Here is an 11,868-nt window from a genome sequence, read left to right as displayed (position 1 = left end):
AAAAAAAAAAAAAAAAAAAAAAAAACAAAAAACCATTAAATATTTTCTAAATGGTTTCAGTGACTTTTAGAGTTGCAAAATAAACATAGTCGTGTGTAATATTCATCATAATATATATTATTTTCAATATAGTCATATTTTAACTTTGTCTTATTGATATTAAAGATATTAGTTTTGTAAATTCATATATTGACAATTTGGCAAACATGAAAATAAGAAATGTGAGAATACTAAAATACAACGGATGAAGAATTTAGCATTATTATAAGCTTACACTATAACCGAAGTGTCCACTAAAAATGAATGAAAGACCAAGTCCTTTTAGGCCCAAACTTAGCCCAATATTAAACTATAGGCCCGCTTAAGAGTGACCACTGTATATTTGGGCTATGATATCGATCCATGAGATGGGGTAAACGGATAACTGTAATAGTAACTACCACTATTCCACTAATAATTTGGACAACGAAAGGTGTTTAGTCTTAATCCAATGTGGGCCAATGTTATTGGCTGGCTATTATAATTAAAAGGTGTATAGTGTATTAATACTTTGTCGTATTCACTTTTCTTTTGGTTTTGTACTCATTTCTTGATTTCTATTATTGGTAGGTAAGGAAGTCTTTGGAGAGCTTTCTTGCTTTACAGTCCACTATTTTGGAGTTGCATCTAGTTCTTCCATTCTTTAATACTTCGCACTTTATTTTTATCATAAAAAGTGTTACATAAATTTAGTTCTTCCATTCTTTAGTACTTTGTACTTTTTTTTATCATAAAAAGTGTTACATAAATTGGTATATTGTTTTAGATTGAGGGGGAGGGGGGTTAGAGAAGTAGTATCTTGCAAATGTTATCCACCTAAAATTTATGTCTAAAGATTAAATGAGGATTTCCCAATTTCTCATGGTAAGAAACAAATTTTATTTTTCACATGGCATTTTTGTAAATAAACCAACAATTTTATTCAACTTTATTCAATTGTGAAGCCCACAATAATGAAAAAGTTGTTGATTTATTTACGAAAATGCCCCCATGAGAAATAAATTTCGTTTCTCACCATGAGAAACAGGGAATTTCCCATATTAAATCTTATGGAACTTATCCAAGAGATCGGATTTATTTACCTCTCCCCTCAAAAACCTTTTATTCTTACCTAAAAAAAATACAAAGTAATAGATAATTTCAAATTTAAGAGCTATACCCAGTTAATTCCCCAGATAAACAAATTAATCGTCTTTTCAAGTATCAATGGAAGGGTACATGTGTCTTTTCATGTACTAGTTAAGGGGTACGTACATGTGTAACTTCCTCAGCAAACCGTAAAAGCAAGTTGCAAACAATGATCGAACAACTCACCAAAAGCACTGAATAAATGACCACGTTATTTCAATATATTTACAAAAACGTCATCAGATTTACAAAAATTCGTTTATCTGACAGATAAACTTGTATTTGCTCCAAATTTAAATGTTACAATTGAAAATGAAGATATGTACTAGTAAGCAATATTTTTCCCATACATGATTAAGGATTTGATTTTAAGGTATGACCTTCATTCAAGACTCAAGATATTTCAAGTTTCAATATTTTTCGAATTTGATGCTCCATCAAATAGACTTATATTGAAAAAATGAAATCCTGAGGAATTATAGTCCAATTCATATCATTATCATAATTTTTCATCAATTACTTTCAAAAGGATTTCATTATTTGTCTAAGTTTGCTTAATCGCATTCATATCCTAATCATACAATTATTTAGCTTTCTTTCATTTATCTAGGATATATTGACATATACCAATCATGGGTTGTTTAACTTGTTTTATATATTTGTAGTATTTATCATAACCTTAAAAGATAAACCGCTAAGGACATGAACCATAAACGTCAATAACATTAAGTTATTATATATTTTTTTTCATTACATAAAAATAAAATACACTCATCAATGAATGATGGAGACAATATTGACAAAATAATTTGTGTTCCTTATTGCATTATATATATGTACTCCTACACCCTAATTAGTTACAATGGTGATGTAACAATAGGGATATAGTTCACCAATTCAATTATGCATTCATTTTATAACTCATAATATTCCAACCTTCCAGGTTAAAATTCTAAAAAAAGGTCATTAGGTGTTGTCTTCTTTAGATTATTGAGTGTTTACTAGCTAGTGTTCAACTAGTGCTTTAAATATTATTATGAAAAATGTTTCGATCTAAGTCAACATTGCAAAAGGAATAGACATTATACACCTACCAGCAATAAAAATTAGGAAATTTTGTCGAGAACTACCAATTAAAGCGCGTGTTTTTTTAAAAAAAAACTACCACAAAATTGTAAAAAGTTTAAGTAGCACTACCACTCTAATAATTCTAACTAGAATATTCGGCATGTGGGTTCCACTTTGTACCTTTTCCTCATATAATCACCATCTAAATTGACTAGATTACCCTTTATAAAGGTAAAAAGTCATAAAAAGTGAGACTCAAATGTCGAAAATTCTAACCAAAATTGTTAGAGTGGTAGTGCTACTTAAACTTCTTACAACTTTGTGGTAGTTCTTTTAAAAAAAGCTTTTAATATGCAGTTGCTTTCAAAACACGTGCTTTATTTGGTAGTTGTTGACAAAATTTCATAAAAATTATGTCAAATCTCGTGTCATTTATGCTATCTAACCTAAAAAAATTGTGGAGTCTCGAAAACTAATTTAAGGTATATGGAAATCCCCATCGCAATGACATGCTAATTATAATCTCTAATAATTCAACATAACCTTACATTGTCTAGTTTTTGAAAAAGAGATTCTAATTTGATCTCTATCATAATTTGGTAGAAATTCGTCGGTTGCCGACACTTTTAGCCCTACAATCGAACATATCCACACAAGTTAAAGGCAGTTGCACTTGCACTTGCACTATAATATTAGTGGTAGTAATTTTGAGGTATATATAGTCTAGTCCTCACTCTTTAATCCTTATACTGTTGTATCCCTTGTCACCTACTACAGCATATTTTTCTGTTGGCCATCTTTCAATTTTTATTATTTGTAAATGCTTATTTTATTCCGTTTGTCTCATTTTACTAGTAACTTTTCCATATAAGGTTTTCAATTTACATATACTTGTACCTTTTTCGGCCAATTGACCAGATTGGTAAATAAAAAAAGACCCTTAGCGACAATTTGGTAAAAAAATAAATCTGACGATAATTTGGTAAAAAAAATAACCCTAAGCGACAATTTGGTAAATAAAACAATCTTAGGCGACAATTAATCCAAAAAATACAAAAATTTCCGACAAAATACTCGCGAATGCTTATTTTAGTTCGTTTTTCATGTTTTTTTATCAACCCTTTTAATGGAAATAACAATTTCAAGAAAAAAAAATGTTGAAGTATCAATTTCACTTAAGTTTCATACCCCTTATTAACGAAATTCTTTTAAAAAGGGGTTAAAAAAATTGGTATTGGGATTTAGCAAAATAAAAAGGGGATGGCATAGTAATTCTAAATCTTAAATGGGAAAAATAAATTTAAAAACACAAAACACAAATTAAATTAAGATTTTTAAAGAGTTTGTCGACAATAATAAGATTTTTTGGGCTAAATGTCGCCGGAGTTTATTTTTTTTACCAAATTGTAGCATATAGTTAGCTTTTTTTTATCAAATTGTCGCCGGAATAAGTTTTTTTACCAATTTGTCACTAAGGGTCTTTTTTATTTACCAATCTGGTCAATTGACCACCTTTTTTCTTATTAATCTAGGCCACATACTCACATAGTCACTCATCCATTTATTTTTAAAATTCCCTTCCTCTTAATTTACTCTTAAATTTTCTATATAGGGCTACGAATTTACTTACCCTATTTTCATGTTTAATAAATTTTCTCTAAATCTTTTCTCCTTAGTTGGGCCACACGGTCACTCATTTATTTTAATTCTTTGTAATTTTTCACTTGCATAAAATCTTGTACGAATGGCTATAACGAAAAAAGTATATAAAACACGACTAACACCACTTGCTTCACTTATTATTGGTCCCTCACTCTAACAAAAATAAAAACTCCCCCTCCTTTCTTATTAAATTCCCCTGTTTTTTTTTTTAATCAACTCTCATATTTATCTCCAAAATACAAGGATGATACACACAAAATCAGAGTCAGATTTAACAAGTTCAGCACCATCATCACCTTCAAGATCACCAAAAAGACCAATATACTATGTACAAAGTCCATCAAGAGACTCACATGATGGAGACAACAAGTCAGCTTCATTACAAGCAACACCTATGTACAATAGTCCTATGGAGTCCCCTTCACATCCTTCCATGGGTAGGCACTCAAGGAACTCATCCGCAAGCCGGTTTTCGGGTGTGTTTCGGTCTTCCTCGGGGCGAAAAGGGAGCCGAAGGAGGAATGAGAAAGGTTGGCCTGAGTGTAATGTAATTCTTGAAGAAGGTCACTATGATGGTGTTGATGAGAAAGGGTTGTCAAGAAGGGTTCAAGCCTTAATTGCGGTGTTTAGTTTTGTTGTGTTGTTTACTTTGTTTTGCTTGATCATTTGGGGTGCTAGTAGACCTTTTAAAACTCAAGTCACTTTGAAGGTAATAACTTATTTATTTTTCTTGTCTTTTATTACTAATTGTCTTGCTCATATATTGATAAGTACTATGTTAATTAGTTTTTTGTTGTTAGCAAAGGACAATTGTTTGGTTATTTGTTTTTGTTAATTTATTAATCTCAATATTATCCACTAGCTTAATTTTGGTTTAGTGTATACTTTATTAGGTTGTTAACTAATTAAGTAATTATAAGATGGTTATTAATTATTACTTCTTTGGTAGACTTTGAGTTAAACTATTGAGTTTCTTTTTGTTTCAAAACACATTCTTTCGAAAACGGTTTTTAAAAGAGATTAAAATGTAAAAGGATAATTAGTTGATCAAAATAACTTAAACATGGTCGTTAAGAGTGGTTAGGATATTGTGGGTTTAAGTTGCTTTTATTAATTTCTTCAATTAGCTTATGAATTAAATCTCATTATTGGTCATGTGCCAGGAGATTACTGTGTTATAAATGAAATAAATCTATGGACAATCATTAAACTCCTTGTTGGCACAAGAAAACAGGGGAAAAGTGTGATAAACTCATTATAAAATTCAAAATAAAAGAAAAAGAATCATTATTTACAAACGTTTTATACATATCTGTCTCATTTTACTTGTCTGTTGTCTCATTTAACTCATAAAACACTAAGAGATAAGAAAAAGGTGATTGAGAGTAACAAGTTACAATTGATATTGATTTAGTAGTCAATTTTTGTTTAGACCACCGTCACTATACCTTAAAATAAAAATCATTACATATAATTACTCCGTAATTAGTATAATATTTGTTAAGTGTACAATACACATTAAAACAAATTAAACAAAACCAACTTGTTAAATTTGTTCTTAGAAATTTGGCTTGGCTTGGCTTCTTGGCAGAGCTTATCAGTACACTACTTCTCTGTGTCGGAGGCAACGGATTTCTCCGGTGTACCAACAAGAGTAATGACATTCAATGGCTCACTGAAGCTAGGCATACACAATCCTGCTACATTTTTCGGCATCCATGTTAGCTCAACCCCCATTGCTCTTCTCTACTCGGAGATTACAGTTGCTACTGGTCAGGTCAGTATTCTGTTTCTACATATCTCAGTACTAATTTTTACCATTATAGTAAATTCAAATTTATACCTGATAAAGAAATGTAGCCTACTATGTAGAAAAAACGACAATTATAATAATACTTGTGATCATTACAGTTACTGAAACATTATCAGCCTAGAAAGAGTCGAAGGACTACTTCAATTACAGTATACGGAGACAAGGTACCGTTGTATGGTGCTGGATCAAGTGTAGATGTCTCTAACGAGCACGGTGGCCAGGTTCCGTTCATTCTCGAAACGGAGATCCATTCTCGAGGATATGTCGTTGGGAAGCTAGTGAAAACGAAGCATCGTTTGCACGTATCCTGTAACATTACGGTCGATTATCTAAGCACCAAGCCTATCAAATTTAGGAAGAATACTTGTTCATACTTTTGATAAAATAAATACTTAATTTGGGTGATGCAAGAGTTGTTAATTTGTTATTGTTATCTTAGTTTTGGGAAGTGTATGTAGTGATACTTGTAGATAACTAGCTAGATGTCTTGTGTATTCAAAAGTTAACTTTTATATTGCATTTCTTTTCTTTTCTAATTTAGATTACAACTTCTTTAATTTATGACCCTTTGTTATATGATTGGTAGATGAATAATTTTTTAAAAAAAAAATATTATGCTTTTTTATTTATTTTTTTATTTTATGGTAAGGAGAAGGTCCATCCTAAAAAAGATGAATTTAAGGGAAATCCCTCCTAAAATGAGTTTGGTGAGATTTAACCCCTACCCTCATACCTGAAAGTCGAAGAATTAGCCAACTACTCTAGCCTCCTATCACAAAGATAATGCTTTTATGCTGGTGAAGATTTACATAAGACATTGTCAAGGTGTGATATTGTTTGTGAAAAAATTATTAAATAAAAAACAGAGAGAGTATAGCTAATTTATAAGAGTAACCATCACAAACATAATTATCATAACCACTAGATACTTAGAATTTGGTTTGAATGCCTACACATCTACACCCTTGATTATAGAGCATTAAGTGTACATATTTGGAGGTTCTTTGATAGTCTTTCTTCCTGACCACTCCTTGATAAGGTGCATTATCCAAAGATGAAAAAAAAATTGATACACATATACAAAATAAGTAAATAACGAAGTAATTTGGAATATTTCAAATGTATATACTTAAACTCCAAATCACACATTTTTATGATTGATATTTAATTGTTGAATTGATTTCTAATTCATTTAATTTTAAAGTGAATTAAGCAATTGGAAGCCAATGGTGTGTGATTGGAATCATAATGAGTTGTAGGTCAAGATTTTTATTAAGTAGTGTTAAACAAAACAAAACAAAAGCTATAATCCATAGTTTACAAAATATATATATATATATTAAATAATTAAAGATAGTTTATTCACAAAGTTAACAAGTGAAAGGTAATATAGTTCACAAACTTCACAAGCTTTCCTTATAGTATGATTCTTCATATATTAAATTGTAATGCATTAAACGGTCTCTTAATATCTTTCACGAATCCTAACAAATTATCTTTAACTTCCAAGCTTGCCTTCTCCCCCATGACCCTCATGTTCAAAGCCTCGATTCTCTTCTTCATCTCTCGATCTTGCATCACCCTTTTAACACCGTCACAGACATCCTTTACACTAAACCCATTCATCTTAACCCCGATTTTCCACACATTCACGATGTATTCGCAATTCAAGGATTGATCGCCGGCCACCGGAAAACACAAGAGGCATTTCTTACATTGTATAGCCTCCATAGTAGAATTCCATCCACAATGTGTGATGTAACACCCAACTGCCTTTTGTTGCAATACTTCAACTTGTGGTGCCCATGCAACTATCTTCCCTTGGTCACCTAATCTTTGATATCTTTCTATGTACCCTTTGGGCAGCCCATCTCTCCATTCAGGCCCAAGAACCCAAACAAATGGGCTTCTTAGCTCTTCCAATGCTAGGGCCAAATTTCTCACCTTTGCTTCGCCAATTGGGCTAACCCAACTTCCAAACGATATGTATATCACTGAGTTGGGCTCTTGTTGCTCTAGCCAGCCCAAACAGCTTTCATCTGCTTCCCAAAAAGTTGGGCTTTCACTCACTTCATTACTGCCTAATGGGCCGATTGAATAAGTGGTTGGGCCGTGCCTGGTGTTTTGGCCCATATATTTTGTGACTCGTTTGGGAAAGAGTTGACAAGGATCCACCTGAGAGATCTGGACCGATCCATGGTTTTGGCCCAAAACTTAAATCTTGCCATTTTTGCAGCTTGAGTTCCAATTAACCAAGGTAAATCTTCACTCTTAAGAAGTGGTTGGTCATGTTGAAATGATATTGGTCCATGAAATTGTGGGAGCCCTACAAATTTTGAATACATTATGTGGTAAACACAAATTTTTGTTAAGAAAAGTCTCTGAAAATGAGGGGTGGATGAGATTTAAACTCGAGTAACTCTAATTCTGGGTTAGAGAATCAACTCGAACAAGAGGTCAAGTTGATAATTAGAGTTTTAAATTTGATTTTTTCCGTAGTGATTATCATTAACCCTTTATATTGCAATGAATTCAACAAAAAAAATGACACTTTATATTGAAGTGAATTTTAAAAATAAAAATAAAAAAAAATAAAAAGAAAACAAAGAACGTTAACGAAGCTAAAATTAAAAATATTACCATATAACAAGAGCATCAACATTTATTTTGGACATTTGTAAATGGAAATTAGAGGAGGGAACACTGCTTAAACACGCATAGGAACATGGGTTGATTAAAGTACATGAAATTATTTTAATATCACTTGATATGAAATACTCAAATACGTTTGATTGATTCATGGTATTTTATCGCAAGTTGACTTGTTGAGTTATTGACTTAAGAATTTATAATAAATAAAAAATAGTATTAACATGGTGATATGACAGCAACATTTTAGATATGGACCCTGTTTGGTAGTTAGCTTATTGGGGTTATATTAGCTTATTTGACTAACTTTAGCTGATTGACTAGTCAAACAAGCTAGTACAAGTGTTTGGTAGTAAGCTTATTGAAAGAGCTTATTCCACTAAATAATCTCTTTTTGAAAAAGCTCATTTTAGGAGCTTTTTCAATTAGCTTATTCATTAATTATTGTGAAATGACACTTATAACCTCATTTAATTTAAAATTCTATCTAAACTACCTACCCCACAATTAGCTTATTGGTCATTTCACATACTCAATCACCTTTAAGCTATCAGCTATTTACCAAACACTTTTATATAATCAGTTAATACAATAAGTTAGTCAAATCAGTTAATAAAATCAGCTAGTCAAAATCAGCTAACTCAATCAGCTTCACCTTTCAGCTTTCTCCCAAACAGGGCCATGGCCTTGTTTGGTTGTAAGTTTATTGGGGGTATATTAGCTTATTTGAGTAACTTTAGCTGATTAACTAGTCAAACAAGTGTTTGGTAGTAAGCTTATTGAAAGAGTTTATTCCACTAAATAAGCTCTTTTTGAAAAAGCTCATTTTAGGAGCTTTTTCAATTAGCTTATTCATTAATTATTGTGAAATGACACTTATAACCTCATTTAATTTTAAATCCTATCTTTAATCCCACAATTAGTTTATTGGTCATTTCACATATTCAATCACCTGTAAGCTATCAGCTATTTATTAAACACTTTTATACAATCAGCTAATAAAATAAGTTAGTCAAATCAGTTAATAAAATCAGCTAGTCAAAATCAGCTAACATAATCAGCTTCAGCTTTAACCTATTTACCAAACAGGGCCTATAGCTCTAATCACTTGAGTTATTCCTCACCTTCATTGTATAATTTCGCATGTATACTTCAGGAGTTCAGGTATTATTATTACTAGCATGTGTATACTTTACTTTAGGCTTTTAGCCCTTAACTTAAAGGAGATTAACATATTGTATCTTTCTTTCGTCCAAGGGTGAATGTCAACTAATTGTACTATAATAAATAGTTATGTGGCTATTAATATAATTTTAAACGAGTATGATAAAGTAATTACTCGAACGTGTTGTTTGTAGTTAAGCACTCTGTAGTTAGATTTGGTTAGAGTACTGTTGATGTACACTTGTACAAATGAAACCTCCTATATTAATCGAAAAAGAAGAAAACTAATACAGTGTCACACTAGATCAAAGTTGAGCATTACTAATTTAAATTAGACTGTCTAATAACATGCATGTTCTTATATAGTACTGTACTACAAGTTACACATTGATGTTGTTTTATGCATACTTTAAATTATAAAATACACGTATTTAATTTACAAAAACATTGGATCTTTTAAAATTCATATGAGAAAAACCTAACAAGAACTATATATATGCTTTATCGTAACAGTAATAAGTCAAAGTGTTACAACTACTCATAGTATTAAGAAACGGAAAATTTACCTGACTCGGAGATGAGACCTCTTTGGACCAACTCAGGAATGGAAGATATCAAAGAATAAGTAGCCAACATCGCAGGCCAAAACCCAGCAACAGCAACACCACATTTAGTCCCAACATCAAAAGCCCAAGAAGCTAGTAGATCAACAACCATGCATGCTATATTTTCACCACCATTATTATTACTAGTCTTACGAATTAGACGCTCCATGTAAGGCGGCATGTGATCCTCCATTGCTTTCTCAATATTAAAGAAATCGCGAGACTTACTCTCCTCATCCAACCCGTCTGGGATCGATACACACACGATCCCACCCTTGGTGGCGGCGTTGATTTTGTTGAAAATCAACCTGTGTATGAACTCCGGCAACACCACCAATGGTCGAAACCCGAAGGTTGATAATGATGAGGCTAGTTTTAGCATGGGTGTTACATGCCCTTGTGCTGGATATGGTACTAATATGATCATTTTCTTTTTTGGCTCACCATAAACCATATTGTAAAAATTTATATATTTATTTGATGTATACTACATGGTTTTCTTAGGATGGTTTTGGGTCTAAAATGTTTGTGATTTTTGGTGATTCTAGAGAGATTTTCAACATGAAAATCTTATACTTGTAGTATAATTTTATAATATAATATAATATAATATAATTAAAAGAATGTAGCAAGTTGTTGTATTAATTGAAGGTAAAAAGGCACGTGGGTATATTGTGAAAAAGATGTGTGGATGTTGCAAAGACGCAAAGCACACGGAATTGTGGAAGTTAGATGGGAAGTAAAGCTGGAAAACTGAGGTTGAGATTGTATTTATTGGATATATAATTTATGTTGTAGGGTAAACTCCTTTTTAGGTTAGTTGATGACCCTTAATTCAGATGATTAGCTAATAGCTAATGCTAATGTGTATATCAGTATATGTAATTATGTACCACTGTACTAGACTCCTACCCATATGCAATAATTTTTTATTTTTTTTTAGATGGACATTGGCCAATGGTCAACGGGAAAGATTGTCGAAAAATAGGGTTGTATTTGATCTTGAGGAAAAGAGACTAAAACTACATAATAAGAGATATAAAATATTCAGATATGTGGATCGATCATATATATAACTTTTTTGTATTTGTGATGGTCATTGATCTGACTTGAGCAATAAAAAAAATATTGAAACATGATATACGGAGTATATCTTTTAATTTCATGCGAAATTCAATCAATATGTAAAATTTATCTTAGACCTGTCGAATGAGTTAATTAAATTAGGTTCAAAGTAGGTTCATGTATGATGATAACAGGTCATAATCTATCTTGGCCTACCAAGGAGATTTTTTTTTTTTTGGTGTTCCATCCGGTTCACCCTTTGGGCTAATCCGGATTCGGGGAACAGTTTTGGGTGGTTAGGTTCCAGTCCCCTCCCAATTGTTGTTGCGGGGGATCGAACACGGGTCCTCCCTACCAAGTGTAGTCCCAATCATCACTACACCAACAACCAATTGGTCTACCAAGGAGATTTTAATTTGCATTGCACAATGTTAAATATTATTTCGTATTAAACAATAATTCTGGTTAATCTTTTCCTTTTAACTATCTAACAGTAGCTAGTGCCCCTTGCATTGTACACATGCATGGGCCGCATGACCCTTAACAATGACTTCCTATAGCAGTCTTACCTCGCTCCTTAGTATATATACTTTGAAGATGTAGACATAAAATCCTTCCAATGAGTCAATAAAACAAATAATAATGAGATCTATTTGATAAGATAAATTAAAAGTT

The 11,868-nt window shown here is 31.8% G+C and overlaps 2 protein-coding genes across 2 annotated transcripts; one reads left to right on the top strand and one right to left on the bottom strand.

Moving 5' to 3' along the window:
• The first annotated feature begins 3,922 nt into the window (after positions 1 to 3,922).
• LOC110703369 lies at positions 3,923 to 6,271 on the top strand. The gene is made up of 3 exons (XM_021881169.1): positions 3,923 to 4,606; positions 5,489 to 5,674; positions 5,809 to 6,271. Exons 1-3 carry the CDS (start codon positions 4,142 to 4,144, stop codon positions 6,088 to 6,090), a joined length of 933 nt encoding a protein of 310 aa, XP_021736861.1. The 5' UTR covers positions 3,923 to 4,141; the 3' UTR covers positions 6,091 to 6,271.
• Positions 6,272 to 7,072: 801 nt separating this feature from the next.
• On the bottom strand, positions 7,073 to 10,681 carry LOC110703367 (UDP-glycosyltransferase 82A1-like). Its single transcript, XM_021881167.1, is given in 3 exon segments — positions 7,073 to 7,842; positions 7,845 to 8,036; positions 10,090 to 10,681. Coding segments are annotated over 3 exon segments (1,386 nt in total). The 5' UTR covers positions 10,583 to 10,681; the 3' UTR covers positions 7,073 to 7,141.
• Between the last annotated feature and the right edge of the window lie 1,187 nt (positions 10,682 to 11,868).

This window comes from Chenopodium quinoa, unplaced genomic scaffold, assembly GCF_001683475.1.
Source record: "Chenopodium quinoa cultivar QQ74 unplaced genomic scaffold, ASM168347v1, whole genome shotgun sequence".
Classification (NCBI taxonomy): domain Eukaryota; kingdom Viridiplantae; phylum Streptophyta; class Magnoliopsida; order Caryophyllales; family Amaranthaceae; genus Chenopodium; species Chenopodium quinoa.
The sequence above is the reverse complement of the archived record's forward strand: the minus strand, read 5'-3'. Positions and strand labels throughout refer to the sequence as shown.